General features: G+C 38.6%; 1 protein-coding gene across 1 annotated transcript in view; it reads left to right on the top strand.

Moving 5' to 3' along the window:
- RNF145 (ring finger protein 145) overlaps nt 1-21,712 on the top strand; it is a 32,588-nt gene continuing 10,876 nt past the window's right edge. Inside the window, exons 1-4 of the mRNA XM_071759071.1 lie at nt 1-214; nt 8,453-8,561; nt 15,621-15,712; nt 20,475-20,710. Of these exons, the coding sequence (XP_071615172.1) occupies nt 31-214; nt 8,453-8,561; nt 15,621-15,712; nt 20,475-20,710 (621 nt within the window). The 5' untranslated portion in view covers nt 1-30. The remainder of the gene's footprint in view (nt 215-8,452; nt 8,562-15,620; nt 15,713-20,474; nt 20,711-21,712) is intronic.

The following is a 21,712-nucleotide window of genomic DNA, read 5'->3' as shown; positions in this document are numbered from 1 at the left end:
TCTGCTGCCAATTCACAGAAAGGGAAGAGAATGGCTGCAAAGGAGAAGTTGGAGGCGGTGTTAAATGTGGCCCTAAGGGTCCCCAGTATCATGCTGTTGGATGTCTTGTACAGATGGGATGTCAGCTCATTCTTCCAGCAGATCCAAAGAAGTAGCCTGCACAACAACCCTCTCTTCCAGTACAAGTACTTGGCCCTTAACATGCATTATGTGGGTAAGTGTACATGTATTCAAGAGAAAACACTACTCTAGTAAATGTTTTTTTGCTTACTGCAAAAATTTTAAAAATTTAATAATAGCATGATATATATTGATTACAACAAATAGCATGAGATTATATTTGATTGCAGTTTTACCCAGGACTCTTCATGTTTAGCAGTACAGTAATCCTGTCTAGGGTTTTCTACTGAGATTTGTTATTTAATTTGATATGTAAATAGAGTAGAACTGGTATATGTAAATGGTTGATACCCTGAAAGAATAGCATGGTGACTTTGGGCTGTGTGTAACTGATGAGAAAGCTGCTGTGAAATGCTGTTTGGGCAGGAAATAATCTAGTTTCTAGCATTAGCATTAAATGAGAGACCAGAGAAAAGGTTGCCTGCTTTAGACTGTGACCACAGCTCCAGAAGGTTAGCTTTCACATTTGCAGCTACCTGCAAATGGCTCTTCAGTTTTTAACCTTATGAATGTATATATATATATATATATATATATATATATATATATATGCTGTGAGTGGATTAGAGCAGGTAACAAGCCCTTGCATTGCAGATACATTGGCAAAATTACTAACACAGCTCAGCGTGTTGAGGCTTAAACCTTGGCCTGCAAATGTAGCTCTGGAATGATAGATGTCTGTTTTTAGGAGATGAAAGGATGGGTGTTCTGGGACCTGCTCTTCAGGTGGGTGTGTGATTCATCTAGTGACTGCACATGTGGTTAATTAGGGATTGGATCCAGGCTGTTGAGGTTGATAGCCAATGCTGATCTGCATGAATACTGCCTAGCTTGGAGACCAATGGCTAGCATATAATTTTCCCACTCTGCAGTGTTTCTTACAGGTAGATATCTTTGGAGGATACAGATGTACTGTAGTTAGCTAAATGAAAAGCCCTTTAGTTAAGTAGTTAGAGGACTGAGGTTTTTTAAAGTAGCATGTCCAGGTTTTTAATCCTGACGACTGAAGTGTCAGCATGTGACTTTCTTTTCTGATCTGTTGAACATCTATTGTCTGGAGGTTATTTACTGCTATTAAAACCACATGCAGCTTTCTTTGTTATGGTTTCACTGTACTCATGCTGAGGTAGCAACGTATTTTTAGTGCAAAAAGCTGGTGTTACAGTTCTATACCCTATGTTTGTGGGAGAGTGTACTTGTTTGTTGCTGATGGATGTGACAGAGGACTGTGCTGGCATGTAACTACAGCTGGATTTCTTAAGCACTTGTATCCATACAAGTACCTTTTAGGAATTCATTTATCAGATCAGTTTCTAATACAGAACTAACAGTTGTGCAGCAGGCTATCAAGATGTCAGTGGGTAACTTCCAGCTGTGTCACAGCCTTTCTTTGTAGTAATTTGATAACCTTGTCCATGCACAAGTACATTGGGATATACCAGTAATATGCACTACAGAAAATGTGGGTATTTTCACGGAATTATTTCTCACATGGGAGCTATTTTAACACTAAGCCAGTGGATTCTGACTTTGTGCTTCTCATACAAGTCATGCTTTTGTGCTGAGCATTAGAACTCATTAGTTCTTTCACATTTTTGCTTTTACAAAATTGAGTGTCTGTACTTGTACTGCTCCAGCTGATAGTTGCTGATTGAGAAGGACTTCTAAATTATCAAACGTTGTCTGCTTTAAGACATTTTCAGACAATTTGTAGTGGTAAAACTTTGCTGGTATTTTTCAAATGAAGTTGATTTGTTTAATTTCCTTGCATTTTTTTTAAAGCTGCGTAAGTGTGAGGCTGAGCTAAATCCATTTGCATGCCTACACAAGATTTTATATAGACTTAATTGTGTCAGTTAACAATATAATGCTAGTTAAAATGAGGTATCAAAATATATAAATTGGATTTGTAAGGAAAACAAAGTGCTTTTCCGCCAGTTTTTGAAATTAAGGTTCTTTGAAGATATGTTGGTGGAAATTAACTGCCAGTGTGTAATTTAAATAGAAGCTTACAGTGTATAAGTTTCAACTTGTCAGTCTGTTCTGTTCAGGAAGAAAATACTCTATATTTGCAGTTAGGAAACTCAGCATAAGCAGATGCTGTGGAAGCTTTGTGATATCAAACAATCACTGAATTTGTTAACGTAGGCAGTATAAGGTATTGCATCATAGAGGTGCTCCTAGCAGCCTAGGAAATTGTGTGCATCTGTCTAAGGCAGGTGTTCAAGGAACAATTTGATTAGAGAGCTGTAACAATCAATAAGCTCTAACAATCTTGATACAGTAAACCTTTTCCTGGGATTAAGGCTCAAAGGTTTAAAATTTGCTCAGAACAGGGGGATACCAGCAGTGGTATCTGCTTAAATGCTCTCTTTTTCTTCCACCTATTTGACTTAAAGTTAGTAAAGCCAATTCTTTTTGATCAGGTGAAGTGATGTTACAGTGTGATTCATGTTCCAGTTAGCAGCATTGGGAATGTAATAAAAGTCTCTAGAGTGTAACTTGGCCTTTGATACAGACCCCTTTCTTATCTTTCTGTGAAACAGCCCTTACCTGCTTTAGTAGTGTCAGGATTTCTACTAAGCAGCTTTCTCAGCATATGGATGTTTTCAGGTACCTTTTCTGTATAAAAACTCCTTTTTTTGCAACCTAAATCAATTTCTATTAAAAAATAAAGGCAATAGCAGCTTGCTTGAAAGGAGGTACTTAAAACTGAGGTTCATTTGAATCTGACTCGGTCTCATGGCAACATGGCAATTTGTGTTCATAAATCAGAATACATTCTGACTGTTTATTTTCTTATAGTTCCAATTTGGTATTCCTTTCCAATACTCTTCAGGTTCTATGTGATTTTAACTAATCTCAGAATTCTGATCATTTAGATATGATTTATTGTAGAAACAGCCTCTGACTCATATGACAGGACTAGAATCCAAAGTCCATTTTATTTATTCAGACAATACTGCAAATCTCTGTAAGAAACTCAGTTCTTGGATTATTTATACTTAGAGTGCCCAATCTGTGCAATCTATTATGTATTTAAAAAATTAAGAAAGAGCTGTTGAAACTGATGGCAGCACACCAGTAATAAGTAAATTGTTTTGTTGGCATTATTTTCACTAAGATGTGCAGATATTAACAGGATTTCTGATCTCTGTTTATAGTTGCACTGTGCTCTGATTGGGTAGATATTAATTTCCTTGTGTACAAGTATGTTTAGATGTGTAATTTCCTTGTTTAGAATTAATTTTACAAGATATTTTCTGAAAGACAAAATATTTGCTGCATTATTTCAAGGTACAGAACTTGGAGCGAATAACGTTTGTTGGGGCAGTTCTGGCTGAGTGGGAGGGTGAGGAAGAGGTGTGGCTTGGCATTGCCATGCAAGAACATCACTCCCCAAAAATGCAATCTTAAAGCCTATTTCACTTATGCTGCCTTAAACAGGTATTAATTTAGCAGTGTGAGTACTGATGTGGCTGCTTGAGGCTGATTGGGATTTTGGCATTGAGAGCTCTCCAAATGCCTTGGCTTCGAGGTTGATTTCAGTGAGGAGTGAATTTTGTGTTAGCTCTGTGCTGGAGTCACCTCTGTATGTACCTGGTGGCAGAGGTTCTGTGTGACATTGCCTTTTGTAACAGAACAGATGAAGAACCCATCTTACTCCCAGGACAGAATAACTGTTCCAGTCGATTTGGAAGACACCATTGGGTTGAGTTATCCTTCAAAGGATGCCTCATATGTATTGAGGATGTTCAAGAGCTTTTTGTCTCTCTTTTTTATGTGACTTAAAAATAAGTGGCTGTTTGAGCTCCTTCTGGGCTTCAGTTAACCTCCAGTGAAGAGGGGACAGGATCTTCTGGGTGACTTCTCTATCATGCCTTTAAGTACCATGGGCTTGAAGTGTATCTTTTAAAAATATTCCACTTTCGAGATAGAAATTTAACAAACTGTCTAAAGCATCTCTCTAAATTGCTGTATATCCAGTCTAGTGACTGGCTATCCTGAGAACTAGACACAGTAAGAAAATAAATGTGCCAACTGTTTTAATACTTCTGTCATATCAAATTCAGTCTTTTGGAAGTCTCTCCTCTGTTGTTTGTACTTTCATGTTGTGGGAAGATCATTGTTTGAATAAACTGAAATGAGGCCATTTGAGGGTTAGCCTGTGGCTAAGTTAAGTGGCTAACTCAGTAGTGCACAGATCCTGCATTGAGTAAAGAAACACAGGAGTTTTGACGATATTTTGTGGCTTGTGAACTTGCTCTTTCACAGCAATTTAGTTTGCAAGCCATCATACAATGGGCCCTTTACCCTCATAGGATATGGGTGAGTGGGAAGTTAGGATCTCTCAAATTAATTTCCTGGTAGCATCCAAGTAATTGTGATTTTACTTTCTGGCACTCCAAGAGGCGATGTGGCTTTATTAAGAAAAGTTATGAACTCTTTCATGTGCGAAGTCCTCATTTTTTGACTAAATCCGTAGGAAACTTTGAGTAATAATGTGAAGTGGACACAAGGGATCTGTAATCATGCAAATGAGCACTAAAATGTTTCATAAAGAGGATGGGTTGCAGCTTTGATCGTGCTCCAGGAGCCTCTGTTGTATGCAGCATGTCAATAAAACTCAGAGACTTGAGTCTGCAAGGAGGTAATATGGGAAAAGAGAGAAGCTGGGAAACGTCTTGGTGGTACAGAAACACAGAGACTGCTGAAAGGCACTCTGTGAGCTGCTGCTTACTGGAACAATGAGCGTTGCATTGTGAGAGGTTTTCATCTAGCTGAATCAACAAGTTGCAAGTGAGGTCATAAGCTAGTTAATACATGCGTTCTTGTCTAGCAATGTTTAACTTAGCTTTTTTTGCTTATTATTGTTTTCACAGTATAGTCTCTCCAGTAGGGCCTAAATCTGTACCGTCCTGCATGAAGGCACAAGTTCTCTCCTTCCCTGTGCCCCTGAGTGGAGGGTCTGTGTATTTGTAAGGTTGGCAGAATGTCTTCTATAGTGTTCCTTATAGCTGGAAGCCTAAGGCTGCAATTCTGTTTCGTGGTGGCCTGAAACTAGGGTACTACTGCTATGTTCAGGAAAGAGTTGATTCTCTCGTCTTAATATTTTTTGTAACATGCATTTGATAATTTTTTTATGACTGGGGAAGTAATTCAGGCTTCACTGAGCCTGCTCCTTATCATTTAAACAGTCATGTACTTAGTGAATTAAAAGGGACAATACATCAAGTCCCAAGAGTGAGACTGGTATGCATGGTATAAGTCAAAGGAGGGGACCTCTCATTGCAGATGTAGAGCTCAATGCAAGTGGGTGTTGGTTAAATGGTCTTTCAAGGTCCCTTCCAGCCCCTAACTTTGAGATTTCTGTGATAGGCGCTATTGAGAGAAAAGAGGTTGGTACCACTTTGCTGCAGCAAAAATGCAAATATTGCAGTATGAAGTGTGTTGAAATCTCTCTCTTACCAAGTCACAAGAGGGAATTGTAAATAAGAGTGAAAGAGAACTACTTTAAATGTCTCTCACTCTCCCACTCTTCAAAATTCTAGCAATTAGAGTGAACGGCTTCTTCAAAGTGAACATTAAAATTCCAACTCAAACTCATGAGTGGTGGATTTCATTATTTAAGCTTCTGCAGTAACCTTGGTTGCCCTGTGCTGCTTCCCTGCCCAGCGTTTAAAAGATCTATGCTGTTTGGAAGCCCTCTATTTAGAAGGCACACGTGATGATACTCTTATATTTTGATTTTTATTTAGACGCTTTTTTTACTCCTTCAGTGTATCCTGCTATATTTTAGTTAAAGTTTTGATGATACAGAAAAAAAGGAACTTCGATCACTTCTAAAATACTCCTGTGTTACATGGCTGTGTTGGAGTGTAGTTACTGCCCTCTAAAATGTCTTCTTTTTACAGTAATTATCCTGTACTTCTCAAGTACATCATTGTGTGGCCAAGGAGCAGACTTTGATGCGATAGAACTTAAGGTAAAGAGGGTGGCAGACCTTAAATGCAGATATAGAAAACAGGTGTTCTTAGACTATAGAGTAATAGGGTAATAAAAGACTGCATAATAAACTACATTTAATTCTCCACCTGAAGGTGAGTCATGGGATATAGTGAGAAGGAAGGGTTTGGAGAGATGGAACTCAGGTGCTGGAGTGATGCATGGTTGTGCCATGGGGATTGTTCTGCTGAGGGAATTGTCCCTAACCAGGCAGTCAAGGGATGCTGATGAATCCAGCAGAGAGGAGGTGTTCGGAATGTCTGCAGATGATGTGAGAGCTGCAGGAGCTGGCTCATGATGCTGCAGTGTGGCACAAAGGAGTTACAACTCTTCATGGAGGTCCGGCTGAGGTGTTCCTGCTCTTGTTGTTTGTGTATTTGGTAGAAGCCTTCTCTTCTCTAGGCTGAACAGCCCCAACTCTGTCAGCTTTTAGGAGAGGTGCTCCAGCCCTCTGATCATTTTTGTGAGTGATTAAATGGGTACTGTACATGCACTAATGATGGTGACTTGGATGATACTTCAGAAGGGATTGGATTAGATGATCTGCAGAATTCCCTTCCAACCCCTGTCATTCTGTGATTCATTGATTTTAATCAAACTGTCCATTATTTTGGCTTTTGAAAAAGCAAATCCTTGGACATGTGCAAAATATCGCATCTGCTTTAATAAAGTACTTGAAAAAATACCTTAAATATTTAAATTATATATTTGTATTTTTTTAAAGGTAAGTAAATAGGCTCTGTCTGTCATCACTCCTATAACCTATCATATCTGAATAGATTCTTTACTTGGCATATTGTGGGTCTTCGGCTTTTTTAGGAGCATGTTATGAGTAACCCTTAAGAACATGGCTATAAGTAGAATTTTACCTAGATGACTTATTGAAGGCAGCATATATTAAGTAGCCTTGAAATACATACAAAAATAAAGACTGACTCTGAAATTGTATTTTTGTCAAATATTGGAACATACTGTGTTCACAAGCTGTTTTATAGTAGCTGGTTGTCCAACTACTTATGAGTGGTTAATCTAGAATTACATTATTTTCTTAAGTACTTTTAGAAAGCTTGAAATGTAAATAAACTCAGTTAAAAAGGCTGTGCCTGGTGTTGCTGAATAGATGGATGAAACTTTAAATGTAATGCGACAGGTATGGCTGTGTCAGTAAGTTCTGTAACACTCTGTTCTTAAGATGCAAGGAAGTTGTTAGCTCCTGCTGTTGTGTTTGTTTTGGTTTTTTTTTTCCCTAAAAGGATTTTGGTGCCAGGCATTTTAGCTGACCTTCAGAAGGAGCTTGAGTACACTGCATTGTGATGGAGAGCTTGGGAATAAAGATGAGTAAAGGCACCATGCACTGGGTTTTTGACCTGCAGAGTCTGTCTGGGAAGGAAAAGAGGATGGGCACATGCCACCCAGTTGTGAAGTGGGCTTCAAAATTATAAATAATAATAACGCTTTATTGAAATATCCTAATGGGAGCAGGTATGAAAAACAAGGATTGGTGTTCTGTTGGCTGGAGAGACTTCTGAGATGCCGGTCAGTGATACTGAAGAGCTGTATCTGCACGGGGTCTTTTTCCACAGTCTTACTAAATGCTAACAAGAAGTGAAGGAGCTGCTGGTGTAAATGCCAAAAAATCCTACAAGACTGTTCAGAGCCTTGTCTGTGATTTATGAAACACTGATAGCTTGAATGTGCTTTAATATTACATGTATGGAGAACAGTCTTTGTGTCCCTATCTCAAATTATGGGCATGCAACATGTCTTTAAACTACAAAGATATAGTGGAAGAATTAAAAATGTATAATGTTAATCAATGTGGAAAGGTGTTCTCTGTGTCTTTTGCTTGAAGAAGAAAAGGATTTTCTATGTCAGCAGAGTTTGTCAGATGAGCTTTTTTCCCTGCTACACTGAAACTTGCTTTCATTTGGAAGAGGGAGACCTAGGCCTGTTTTCCCTTTGTTAAGTAGATTTTACTAATTAAGTCTTTTTAAAATACTGTGGATTGAGGCCACTTCTTGACAGCTAGAATGCAGTCTTAGAGAAACTGGTAGAGGTATTTCTTTTCATGGAGGAGGGGGAAGTGAAAGTGGCAGGGTTTTTGTGTGCTTTGTGTTTTGATGAGAGGAAAATGTAGGTACCTGAGGTGTGAAACCAAGTGAAAACAAAGACTGTTAAAGAGATCTGTCTAATTTGAGTGTTAGTATTTTAAGAAATTTTGAATTAGTACTTTTTTCTAAATGTCAACCTCTGTTTTTTGTTACAGGTTATATCTTAAGTGTTGTGCTCCTAACTTTACCAAGGCAACACCTTGTTCAGCTTTACCTGTACTTTTTGACTGCACTGCTGCTTTATGCTGGTCACCAAATTTCCAGGTAAGAATAAATGGATTAATTTTGATAGCTTGGTTTGGGAATTAGAAAAATAACTGGTATTTTAACAACTTATATAAATGGGGTAGGTCTGATTTTGTGGAGTCCTTTTTTCTATGCCTGACATCCAAATATATCTTGATTTTCTTTGTCTTGAAAAAGTTTTGTAGTTAAATATGCAGTCAATTAGTTCTGTTGTATTTTCATTGACTTAAATGGAATTTGAAAGTACTGTTCTGTGGAGTATAATGTCCATTAATCTGAGGAGGGACAGCACTTACCACAAGATGAGATGTAAGTAATCTGAGTTACTCAGTGGCTCAGCTAACATGCTTTTTCAGTGCTGGTGCACTTTACAAGGAGCACAGGACATTACTTTTAGTTTTCTGGCACCTGGGATGAAAGAGCAAATAGTAATATGGAAGATGGCAAAGTAAAGTAACAGTGTATTTATTCTTACATTTAACCTTCTTTGCATAATACCTTGTAAAATGAAAACAAAGGCATGCATTTTTGATCTAAAATGCAGAGGAACAGGCTGGAGGACAAGACAAAGTCAGCCATCTTTGTTTGCTTGGCTCTAGCTAAATCTGTTGAAAGCCAATGTAAACTCTCATACTGACAAGATGTTTAATTGGAATCAAATAGAGTGCCATCACATTAATTGGATATACATGGGAAGTTTTGAAAATACAGGCTGGAGCTTGATTTATTTTGGTGCCTACTGATGGGAAACAAAAAAAAATGTGCTTTTGATTGATGTAAGTGAAGTAATAGGTTTGCTATTTTTTCATGGAAATTTTTGTTCCAAAGCATTGGCTGGAATATCTCTTACTTTGTGCATTGCAGTTCAGGGGAGTGTTAATGAAGGTTTTGTGGTGACTTGACATGTTGTTGTCATGGCTGTCAGAGCTGCAGTTACTAATTTCCTCAATGGATGAGGGTGCAAGACCTCTGGTTTCCTGAGTAACAAGGAAAAAGAGATTTTTATTGTATTTTTTTTTAAAGTCACTGGGGGAACTCCTGAGTTTTTACAGATGCAGTTTGTGGGTGTTTCTCATAGGGTTGAAGATTTACTTACTAGAAAAATCAACCTAAGCATTGTTTAAGAATGTGTTGAAATAAAACTAAAGCTAATAACTGCACACTTGTCAGATACAGGGCTTTGGTCCAGAACCTTTACAGCTAGAGGTCTTTATCATAGAATTGTTTAGGTTGGAAAGGACCTTTAAGATCATTTGAGCCCAGCAATTAACCTAGCACTGCCAAGTCCATTACTAAACCCTGTCTCTAAACATCTTTTAAATACCTCTAGGCGTGGTGACTCAACCATTTCCCTCAGCAGCCTGTTCTAATGCCTGACAACCCTTTTGGTGAAGATATTTTTCCTAGTAAAATCTAAATCTCCCCTGACACAACTTGAGGGCATTTTCTCTTGTGTTATCCTTGTTCCGTGAGAGAAGAGACTGCCACCCACCTTGGATCCTTACAACCTCCTTTCAAGTAGTTGTGAAGAGCAATAAGGTCTCCCCTCAGCCCCTTATTTTCCAGGCTGAACAACTTCAGTTCCATCAGCTGCTCCTCAGTTGTGCTCTAGACCCTTCACCAGCTTTATTGCTCTTCTTTGGACACACTGCAGCACCTCAGTGTCCTCCTTGTAGCGAGGGATCCAAAACAACCCAGCATTTTAGGTGCAGCCTCACCAGTGCCTAGTACAAGGGGACTGCCCTTATCCTGCTGGCCACACTGATACAAGCCAGGATGCTGTTGGCCTTCTTGGCCACCTCGGCACACAGCTGGATTATGTTCAGAAAACAACACATCAACTACATCAATCCAGTCTGTCCAGGTCCTGCTGAAGATCCTTTCTACTCTAAGCAACACTCCCTTCCATCTTGGTGTCATCTGCAAACTTACCAAGTTTGTACTTGATCCCCATGTCCAGATCATTGAGAAAGCTATTAAAGAGAACTGATCTAAATACTGAGTCCTGGAGAACACCACATGCAACTGGTCATCACTTGAATTTAACTCCATTCACCACAACTCTCTTGATCCATCCAACCATCTATTTTTTTACTCAGGAAAAATGTGCCAGTCCAAGCCATGAGCATCCAGTTTCTTCACAAGAATGCTGTGGGAAACAGCGTCAAAGGCTTTACTAAAGTCTAGGGAGACAATAGCCACAGCTTTTCCCTCATCCACTAAGCAGGTCATCTTGTCTTAGAAGTTCAGGTTAGTCAAGCAGGACCTGTCTTTCCTAAACTCATGCTGACCAGAGTTGATCACCTGGTTGCCCATTCCATGCCACGTGATGGCACTCGAGATCATCTGCTCCATACCCTTTCCCCAGCACTGAGGTCAGGTTAAAAGGCTGGTAGTTCCCCTGGCCCTTCTTCCAGCCCATCTTGTAGGTGGACATAACATTTGCTCATCTCCACCCAACCAGGACCTTCCCCTTCTGCCAGGACTGCTTATAAGTGATGGAAAGTGGCCTGGTGAGCACTTCTGCCCATGTCCCTCAGTACCCTTGGGTGGATCCCATCCAGCTCCAAAGACTTGGTTGCATTTAAACTATGGATTATGGGGGTTCATTCTTCTCCTTGTTCCTGTCCTCTAGCTCAGTGAGCTGGGTACCCATTATGCCATTATGGATATTTAATTTTTTTAAAATTAAATACACTAAGGGATAGCACTGTGCTTCTTAGTACATTTTTTGTTTGTGTTCATATAACATGAATTGTAACTTCTCTTGCTTTGTTGAGGCCTTAAGACTGTACAGACCGCAGTGAAATATGTTAAAAGATTATTGCTTGGACTGTTCAGCATGTTTGTATCAAGCTTTCTCTATTTGATGCTTCTGGAATGAGTTAATAAAGACTTTAATTAAATCTTGCATCAACTGGCACAAAAAATATATTTAATTAAAAGATGTCTTGGATTTGAATAGTCTAGCAGTATTCCCTAGCTGTTTTGCAAAGCAAATGTAGTTGCTGACACTTTTGTGTGAGCTTACCCTTTTTCCCTAGACATAAAACTAACTTGGTTTGCAAGGGGCTCTCAGCAGCAGCCTCTATATAATGTGGGGAGTGACATTTGCCTTAGCTTTTCAGAGGAATTTTGGAATCGTCCAGTAGTTTTCATATTAAAAATAGTAAAGTGTAATACACAAATACAATGGTAGTGTATACAATCCCTTTTATTGACAAAACTATCATATGCAAATTGATATTTCTGTTTTGCAGACTGACCGTAACAAGACATTCTGTAGACACATGTGCAAACTGTTCCTGAATGTTTTTTGTTAATAATTCTGCTTAGAGCTGAAAACTTCCAGTGAATTGCCTGCACACACTACCAGTTGGGATGCTATTTAAAAGAGATGAAGAGGTCTCATATTGAGGCCAGTTTGGTTAATGCAAATTACAGAACAAGACCGTAAGCAGCTGGTACTTGTGACTCTGCAGTGTCCTGGAAATTCTGAGCTGTTGAAAGACTTCAGTTTTCAGTGCTTTTTTTCCACCCCAGAAATAGCTTGTGGTTCAGCTTCAAGTCTGGGAATAGGAAGATCTGAATTTTATAGTTAACCTCTGACTTCAGGCTTTCAGGTCTGTGACCTTGACGAGTCACTTAACTTCTCTAGTGTTTGTTTCCATATCTGCAAAACTTATCTTAATATAAGTATACCTTAAGACAGTTACCTTAATGTGTTAAGATTAATTAGCAAATCTTCCTGAACACTTGGAGGGTCCAAGATGCTACATCTGTATGTAGCATCTTAACCTTGCGATTTGGTTGGAGATAATACACCATCTGTTTATGGGAAAAGGAGAAGTCAACTTTAAAAGATCCTGTTGTTCCTGGCAAGGAAAATGGATGCTGGTTTTATTTTATATATAGCTTTTTTGAAAGGATCACATTTCTTTTCCCGATTTCCAGCAATAAAACAAAGGAAATAAATGATGCAGTTATGCAGAAACAAAAGGCAATCAATGCTAAAAAAAATAATATATATATCTACATCATTATCTTATTTCATGTTACGCTATTCTGTGATGATTGTATTCCAAGTTTTCAGTGTTGCAGAGCTTAGAATCAGAAGCTGGGAGGATCAGAAGGCTGAATTGTTTCTCATAGATAAAGTTAAAATACACTTAATTTTAAGGTTGTTTGTAGACATTTAAAACCTATGAGTGTTGTTGTGTGTTTGTTGACATCAGAGATTACTCAGCCAAAGTAAATGTCAGCAATATGAGTCAATAAGATCAGATAACCACTGTGTCTTATGTCAATTAGAAAGCATATTTTTAATAAGAGGTGACCTATCTGCACTGTCAGTAACAAAAAATAGCCATGTGTGAAACACTGTATGTCTTTGCCTTTTTAGAGCATTGTTAGTCACGTCTGTCTATGAATTTATGTTAACAGTTCAGCAGTTTGATTAAACGAGGCTGGGAATGCATCCACAGAAAGAACAGCAGGCAGTCTGACCTAAGCTTTATTCTTATATCCTAATTTTCTAAAGTAATGATGTAGTTTCAGTCATTTCCTTAACTAGTAAATAATGATTTTAGCATTCTTGTTTTCTTACATTGCTGCAATAAAGGGAATAATTCTCAAATGTGAAGCTTAATGCAGCTTTAATTGATCAAAATTGAGTGCAGGCACTTGCTCTTCTCAGCATCTTGTGTTGTCACTGCAGCTGTTGGAGGCGTTTTCTGATTGGTGACTGTGCTCAAAGCTCCTTGTGTTTGGACTGGTAATAAGAGAATCATTGCTTTGACTTCCCTTATTCAGTCATAATCTACAAATACTGTTCATGAGATTTAGGAGATGCTAAAAGAGATTTTATAAGATGTTAAAATGTTGTTCCTACCAGCTGCTAGGTCTAAAACTCAGTTAATGAGAGTTACCTAAAGAAACAAATGAGTACAGACATCTGTGCAGATAACTGAATCAGACAGACAATGGCACAGAATGTAGCTTGAAGGGATTTGGGTGATTTCCAGGCACAGTCCTGATGTGGAAGAAGCAACCATAGTGCAACTTTGTTGATATGTCTGTGCAAAGTTGTGTAAAGCCATCTTGATGCAGTTGGTATCATGGGTGATTTTGTAACCTTTTTCTTCAGACAGTAAAAAAAACTTGATGTCTGCAGTGCTTTCCTTCTCGCAGGTTAGAAATAGTCAGTAGTCAGAATTTCACCCTAAATTTGAAGATATAACATGGTATTACTAACACAAACCCCAACATCTTCAGCATGTTGTAATGCTATTATTTTTTTTTTCCCTTTGTAACTCTGGATTATCTTGTTTGTTGTGGATGCTTTCAGAAAGTGCTTTCTTGTGGGTTCATATGAAATAAATAAAAAAGTACCCAACTTTGTCCTAAAGAAAACCTTGTGTTTAGCTATACCTTGATAACAAAGGTGAAAGTTCTATCTAGCATCAGTTGTCTTAGGTGCCTTTTCAGTCCTCGTCTGTTTTTAAATATAGGTTACAGTCTAAAGAACCCGTTTCAACATACCTCATGTACACTATGACACTTGAAAAGCTGAAGTGAGTAGGCAGTGTTGTCAACCATGAAGAACAGGCTTTGTAGTGTTTGTTTTAGTACTTTTGAGATTTATGTCTTGAATTCCATAGATTTTTTGCACATGAAGTTCTGAATACCTTACCTTGGAGTAGCAAACTAATACTAGAAGAAGGGTGTATTTCCACATTTCTGGGGAGAAGGGAATGCTGAATATTTTCTGCACAGAGCTGAATATTTTTCTGCACAGAAATAAAAAAGCAGTTCTTTGTTGGTTGTGGTTTCTGGTACTGTTTGCCTTTCTTTGACTGAATCTTTTCCCAGCAAGTGTGGTGTCCTCACCCATATAAATAACTAAGCAATAGATGAAGTGTCATGGCTCTCCAGTAAACAGTCTCCACAAGCTCCATGCAGGGTCAGATCAAGTGTGTCTGTCTGGCATTCCCAGGATGTGATGCAGCCAGACATGAATGACCAGACAGTTATCAGCCAGATAGCAGCACAGGATTAGCTGTGCTGCTGGCAGAGATGGTGGTGTCAGAGAAGGGAGTAGAGAAAAAAGGGCAAGGCAGAAGAAGGGGCTGGAGATGTGGATGGAAAGGGTCATGAACATTGCCTGCTGTCTCATGGCAGAGGATTAAGGAGCCACCAGAGAATTACTACTGACCTGTTCCAGGATCACCTTCTGAAAGTGTAGAATGTTGCTTGTAGTGTCAAGTTCTATTTGAGTTATACTGCTGTTACATATGTTAGTCTGCTTGAAGGCAGAGCTCATGAATTATCACCAACAGCATTAAAGTGCCCAGATTTCTCAGGTTCATACCATTTTCCTTTGGTTGCCTGAGCCATGTTCTGCAGCCTTTTCTGAGAGATATTGCATATATACTGTCAGATTTTCAGGCTCTCTCACTGGGTCTGTCAATAGTGATCTGTCAGTTTGAGGGTATCCAGTTAGTCTTCCCAGTTTCCCAGGATAGAAATAAACTTTTAAATCATGTTGGATAAAAGATTGTGAAGCAACTCTGTTCTTGACTCTAGTCCATGACTGTATCTTTTCCTTCATATCTGCTTTTTATTTCTGGCAAAGAGATTTTAGGTGCAAAATACTATAACCATTAAATTGGAAATAATCTCTGTCAAATTCTCCTTTTTTTTTTTTTTTTTTTTTCACATGGAGCTGGTGGGAAAAGAAATCAACATTAGGAAGAAAAACATTTCATAAAGATACTTAAAAATTGAGTACAGCTTAAGAGGATTTGTCCATAAGCAGTTTCAGGCCATTCTCTGAAGAACAGCTTGGATGTCCCAGAGGCTTTTTACAGCTATGCCAGGGAGTCATAACTAAAGGTGTTACTTTTCTCACTGAAGTCATACCTCAGATCCTTATATCAGTGAAGCTCCTGAAACAGTAGTGTTAATAGTGTTTTTATAATTATTGACTGTGACATATATTGAAGTTACATATGTGTGTAACGAATAAATTACTTCTTATTAAATGGATCTTGATAGTTATTGCACTTATTTTTTTAGGGATTATGTGAGGAGTGAATTGGAATCAGGATATGAAGGGCCAATGTACTTGGAACCTCTCTCTATGAATCGTTTTATGACTGCTTTAGTAGGTAAGTGCTTTAAATATTTGTGATGCAGCAGAGAGCTCTGCCTGATTCTGTTCAGTGAAACCTATGCATGTTTTACTTCTTGGTTTCAAATTTCTCTTACTACTTTCAGTACTTCTCATTCAGCAATTCTCATTGATACGCAAGAGGGACAGGAGTCTAGGTGTATCCTTCCTGCCTTTTCCTATACTTCTGATTTACCAATACTCCTATACTCGGAGCTTTTGGAGTACTTTCTAGGTCTGTTTGTCATGTTCTGCCCCTGTATTCCTCTTAGACTTAGAATTTGACTCAGAAGGACTGGATTGTCTGTAATAATCTTCAGGTGTACTATAGAAATTTCAGTAGTAACGTATTTGACAATGGGAGTGTCGTAAATGTATTAATTCTTTCTAAGCCTTATAGATGAACATTATCATTCTCTTACAATAAATGGTGAAACAGAGATACGTGGTGTGTGCATGGGACTACAGGTTACTGCTTGTTTTAACAGAGTCCCATTGATATTTATAATTAGAGAGTTATGAAGTAGCAAGTGAAAACTACATTTAAATGTGTTTGATTAATGTCAGAGATGACATTCTACCTAAAAAGCCCAAATAAATTTTAAAGAATTGGACTTCATAGACTGTTCCCTTAGCCTTTGACTTTTTGACTGGAAGAGAATATTATTTGTGTTAGGGTTGCTATGCCACATGTTTTGCTGAGAGGATACTGGAATATACACACCATGTGTATTTTAAATTAAGGCAGATACAAGCTTGGAAGAAAAATCTTCCTTAATTTCTTTCACTAATATCTGTTTTTCATCAGATTATTGATAGATTTAGTCAGCCATGTACTGTCAGCAAAACCCAGTTGCTTTCAGTTTACTTGGAGCTGCTACTGCAGATTTAACTAGGTTTAGCTCTTTACAACATGTTAGGTCTACCAGAACATCCACATCTCCTGTTTGTCTGCATCCTGGTTTTGCAGTGTGGCATTTGCCTTTTTTTAAAATAATAATTTTTAATAGAATAACATTGGTATTTTTCAAGAAAGGTAAATCTTTTGATACCATTTATTCTCTCTTCTGAATTTATACATTTTGCTGTCTTGTCAAATGACACCAAAGTACAGCTAAAGCCTGTAGTGTATTTCTGAGAAAATTTTTGTAATTAGTCCTTTGAATCTCTCAGCTGCAATGCAGGGCCCCATGATAAAGCAGAGTCCCTCAGAGCTTCACAAAGCAGCAGGCAGGCCTGCACAGGAGGCTTTGTGTCATTTGGTAATGTTTAGACAGAAAGTAAACTGAAAGTCAAACACATTATTCTTCATCTAAGTGTTAATATGTATTAAATGTGAGAAAAAGATAATATTGTTATTATGCGATACCATTTTGGGTTGCTCTCGTAGTTAAACTAAAGTGTCTCCTAGTTGTTTTTCAGAAGTAGGTGCTTTACTAGCAAATGTTTGCACGTTGACGTATTTATTATTCCCATTATTAGTTATCTCCTTTTAAAGCCAACTTGAGAGTAATTTTTGTGGTGGCAAGTGGTCTTTGGGGAAGACCTGTGAAAGTGGCAGCTACACTTGGCAGTGTTTTGCATAAACAAAAAATATGTTCTTAAAATTGTGCCATACACCAGTATTGATTCAGTAGAATCTACCTTTTCTCTGGAGTGTGCTGCACTGAACTGTGTCGTCTTCACAGCAACATAAACAGGTGCTTTGCTCCACCTTTTTCTTACATGTTCTATCAGAGCATTGTGCAGCAGCACTGTTGAGATAATTGTGCTACTGATGCAGCTCTGGTTCCTAACAGTTCTGGTCAGAATTAAGGGGATGATGCACAGTACACCAGCTGCTTCACAAATATAATCTTCATTCATGGTTTTATTCAGTAGTGCTTTTTGAATGGGGTCTTACAGTAATTTCTTCCCCTGCATCTAATTCAGTCTGATAGCTGTTGACTAAGGCTGCTAAGATGTTCCTAAGTGCTGGATGGAAGAAATGTCTTTGAAGACTGCTCGTGGATGGGTGTGCCATTTTGTGAGCATGTCAGCTGTGAAGTTGCAAAGCTCTATAGTTTTGGAAGTAATGCTACCATGGAGGCTTGCTTTTTCTTAGTGCACAGTAATAAGATTACATGTTAACTTTGTTATCCTTGTTTTGAATAACAGTTAATGATGTAGGCAGGGAGTTTATCATCAGCTTTTTAAAACTGGGAATGAAATAAAGATGGTTCCCTACTCAAAGTGGCTTGACACATAGGTTTTCTTGCTGTGCATTTTCCATTAGCTTACAAGCTGGGAGGCTTTGGTTATCTTTCAGCAGTGCTTACTGTATTTGTGCTGGTTTTGTGAAGAGAAAAGAATCAACAAGAACTTAAGACAGTAGATTTCTTCCTTATTGCCTCATTTCCTACCAGAGGAGCTTAGTGTCCTGCAGGAGGATTCCAGCTGTCAGGTTCATTAGCTGTGTCTGGCAGTTTTCATTCCACAGCATTTAAGTTTACAGAGTGCAAGCATTCAGCTGGATTTGCTGGTCTTGTGTAGAGAGCTAGATTGTCAGAATCTTTTTATGATTTGATATGAGGTACAAAGTAATTTCTTCTGACTGTTCCTGCTGTGTTATGCATGATGACTGATGGTGCATAGTCCCACTTGGGCATTAACTGTTTTGTTTTGGTTTTTTTTGGCAAGAGTCTGTCCTGAACAAAGGTGCTGCTACCATGGTTTAAAGTGGGAAGTACCAGTCACTAAAAGCTCCACTGGAGGAATTTTCAGGCCCTTCCTGAAGGGGCTGAGAATTAACAAAGTGCAGACTTCAGGAAACAGATTGAGGCCTCTAGAGAAATTGTTCCATATATTTCCTTTGATGGTGTACAGCTCTCCTTCCCATGACAAGTAACTTTTGATCAGTGTTTAAATTAAAAAGGTGGTGGTTGGGGAGGGGGGGTTGTCAGAGAGTGTAGCAGGGATGACCAGGGTGCTTGGTACATCTCTGTTGGAGGAAAGTGGGTTTTGAATGACATGAAACTGATCTTGAAGGTCCTGCTTCATGGTCAGAGAGCTCTGGAGTCATCCCAAAAAGTGCTGGATTGTTTAATGTGATGTTGTAACAATATTTTATTTTAGATGAAGACACTTACTAAATCCTGAAAAACATATTGGATGCTGGTATTTTTACCCCTTTGTGTGTGAAGCTGTGTTGCCTTAGTTACCATGAGTCTCTGAAATTCTTGCAAGTGGACTGTGCCAAACTCCTGAAATTATAGCACAGCAGTAATTCTGGTGGTATCTTAAATAGGGTTGTAGCAATGTGTGTGTGGGCAGAGAACAGCAAAGCACAGGGAGCTTCAGAGCTGGAGTCTGCTGAACTTCTAAAAAGATGAGTAGAGTAATTTCTTTGAGGCTTGTAAGACCCAGTATGCTGGTAGTGCCTTGCTAAGAGCAGCAAGGGTGCTTGTTCTGAAAAGACATCCTCTAATTCAAAAATACATCTACCAAATTGACAGTGGGACATCAGCTTGAAAGAGGACAGTATGAAGGAGCAAGAACTTTCTATGCTGAAGTAGTAGAGTTTAGAGATTACTTTCAGCTCAGCTGCAGTTATTTTGAAAGCAGAAGTCCTTTCCTAGGCAGACTGAAAGCAAATCCCTGGTACTGCTATTTCTTCTCTCACAGCTTCTTTCCTCAACCTGTCCAGAAGGGCTTGAAGGTCTATAAGCTTATGTGAACACATGGAGTTAGAGCTGACCTAGAGGCCTTAAAGGACCTGATTTTGTTACTCTGTGTTTTGCTAAAGGTAACTCCTGGTTTCACCAAGAGTCATGAAATGCAAACATTAGCAGAGGTAACTCCAAAATTGCCCATTATAGGCACTTGGGCTTAGTACAGCATATTGAGGCTTTCAGGTGTAAGCTGGAATAGATGGTGAAGAAGGTTCCACCTTTAGAAAAATACACAATCAGCTCTTTTTCCTTACTGAGAAATGAGTGAGAATTGTTCTTACCCAGGCAATGTGCATTTCATCCCATTCCATTTCCTCCAAGACAGTGGCTACAACTTTCAGTGATGGGAGCAGTATTACTGGAGTGGTCAGTTTCTAGAAGTATCACCCTCCAAGTCCCTGGGTGTGTGGGAGAGATGTGGTCGTGTCCCCACCAACTGTTAAGGTGAATTTAGTTGTTAATTATCTGTCACTTGCAAGCTTCAGTGACAATTTTGAGCAACTGCCTCAGGGCATTATGAAATTATTGAAATCTCAGCTGGTGAGCTGACTGTTCTCCTGTTGCTGTTCTTAGCCAGTAATTCCTCTTGACAGTGTAAATATTGTTGCTCTAAAAGCCATGTGGGACCTCTGATTACTTTTTTTGCATAGGTTGGGATGAAATAGCAGGGTAGCTGGGCTTCAGAAAAGCTGCTGCTGCATACACAGATACTGCTGGCATTTAAATTTGAGCTGGGAATATTAAGGAAAAAGAGGGATGACTTGATTGGTTATCCTCTACATGTTTATTCCCGGGACTTCATATTAATCTGAGTATTATTCTGCGTGTGTTTTGCATTTACATCTCTTAGTCACGTGCACTTTCCATAGTTTGAAAAGGGTAACTCCTGTGACCCAGAGAAGCCTGGTTTCGTAACAGCTGTGCCCTAGTTAGAGATGTCATAATACGCTGGATGCTGATAACTGTGTTATGGAAAAATAACGTACTAAAATGCTTTTTTTTCTGAAGGAGATTGAAGCTTGGTTATAAAATACCGTGTCGCGTTTTCAGGTCAGCTGGTCGTATGTACGCTTTGCTCCTGCGTCATGAAAACAAAACAGATCTGGCTTTTCTCTGCTCATATGCTCCCTCTGCTGGCACGACTTTGCTTGGTCCCTTTGGAAACCATTGTCATCATCAACAAATTCGCTATGATTTTCACTGGTTTGGAGGTTCTCTACTTCCTAGCATCAAACCTTCTGGTGCCCTATAACTTGGCAAAATCTGCATACAGAGAACTTGTCCAGGTAAGAGAGAGAAGGTAATAATTTTATTTTCCTTGGCCTGGGCTTTTTCTTGCTGGAAAGAAATAAAAAAAAAATACTTACTCTGTCTTCTTTGCAACTGTGTTTATGTGTTAACTTATGCTTTCTTAGCAAAACAAATGGGTTACTATCCATATCATCTTCTCTTTAATTTATGGTAGAATTTGTGAGCAGTTAAGACATTAGTCTGAATTATACTGCTGGCCAGCTGAGCATGTCCACTTTGCTTGGGCATTGCTTAGTCCTTCACAAATTCAGGTTCAGAGACAAGGTTGTGGAAGAATGGAAGTTATTTACAGTCTCTTTAAGTGAGCATGCATGTAGTAGCTGCTAATTTCAAGAAGGCCTTCTGTAGAGAAACACTTGTAATTCTAGTAGCGTTAAATCAGGAGTAACACTAAAGCTGATTTTGACTGTACTAATCACTGTCTCTTAACAGTAAAATGATTTCTACTGTGCAGACAGTGATTTGAAATGTCAGTAGTATTTTCTTTAAAATAGCAGCATTGTTGAGACATCAGTCAAAGTCACCAGAAACAGAGAAGACTAATCTGTCATGTTTCCATTTTGTTAATGCTTTGACATCTAATACGTATTTAATTTAGAAAGCATTTTGTTAGTGGTACAGAAACATCATAAATTGTGTTATTTATATAAAAATAAACGGTATGTGTATGAGTCCTTCCATGTATTTGATTGATGGTTGACTTTTGACTGACCAGCTCTCGCTACTTGCTGCATTTTTTTAAATGGAGCCACTTGTTTTCAGTCTTCTGGTCTTCAGTCCAGAAGCTGTCTGAAACTAACTTGTTAAGTTCCTTCAAAGCCCTTTTTAAAGCTGCTCTTTGCTGCCATATCTGTCATGCACAAACAAAAACTTGGCAGCAGTGGATGCATTGTGTGCCAAGGTGAGCCTGTCATGTTGATCATTACTGTCAAGTTATTTATTATGTATGTTATTTGTCTTGGGAACAGGATTATCAT

Source organism: Heliangelus exortis, chromosome 15 (assembly GCF_036169615.1).
Source record: "Heliangelus exortis chromosome 15, bHelExo1.hap1, whole genome shotgun sequence".
NCBI classification, from domain to species: domain Eukaryota; kingdom Metazoa; phylum Chordata; class Aves; order Apodiformes; family Trochilidae; genus Heliangelus; species Heliangelus exortis.
Note: the sequence above shows the minus strand (reverse complement) of the source record. Positions and strands in the feature narration are given on the sequence as shown.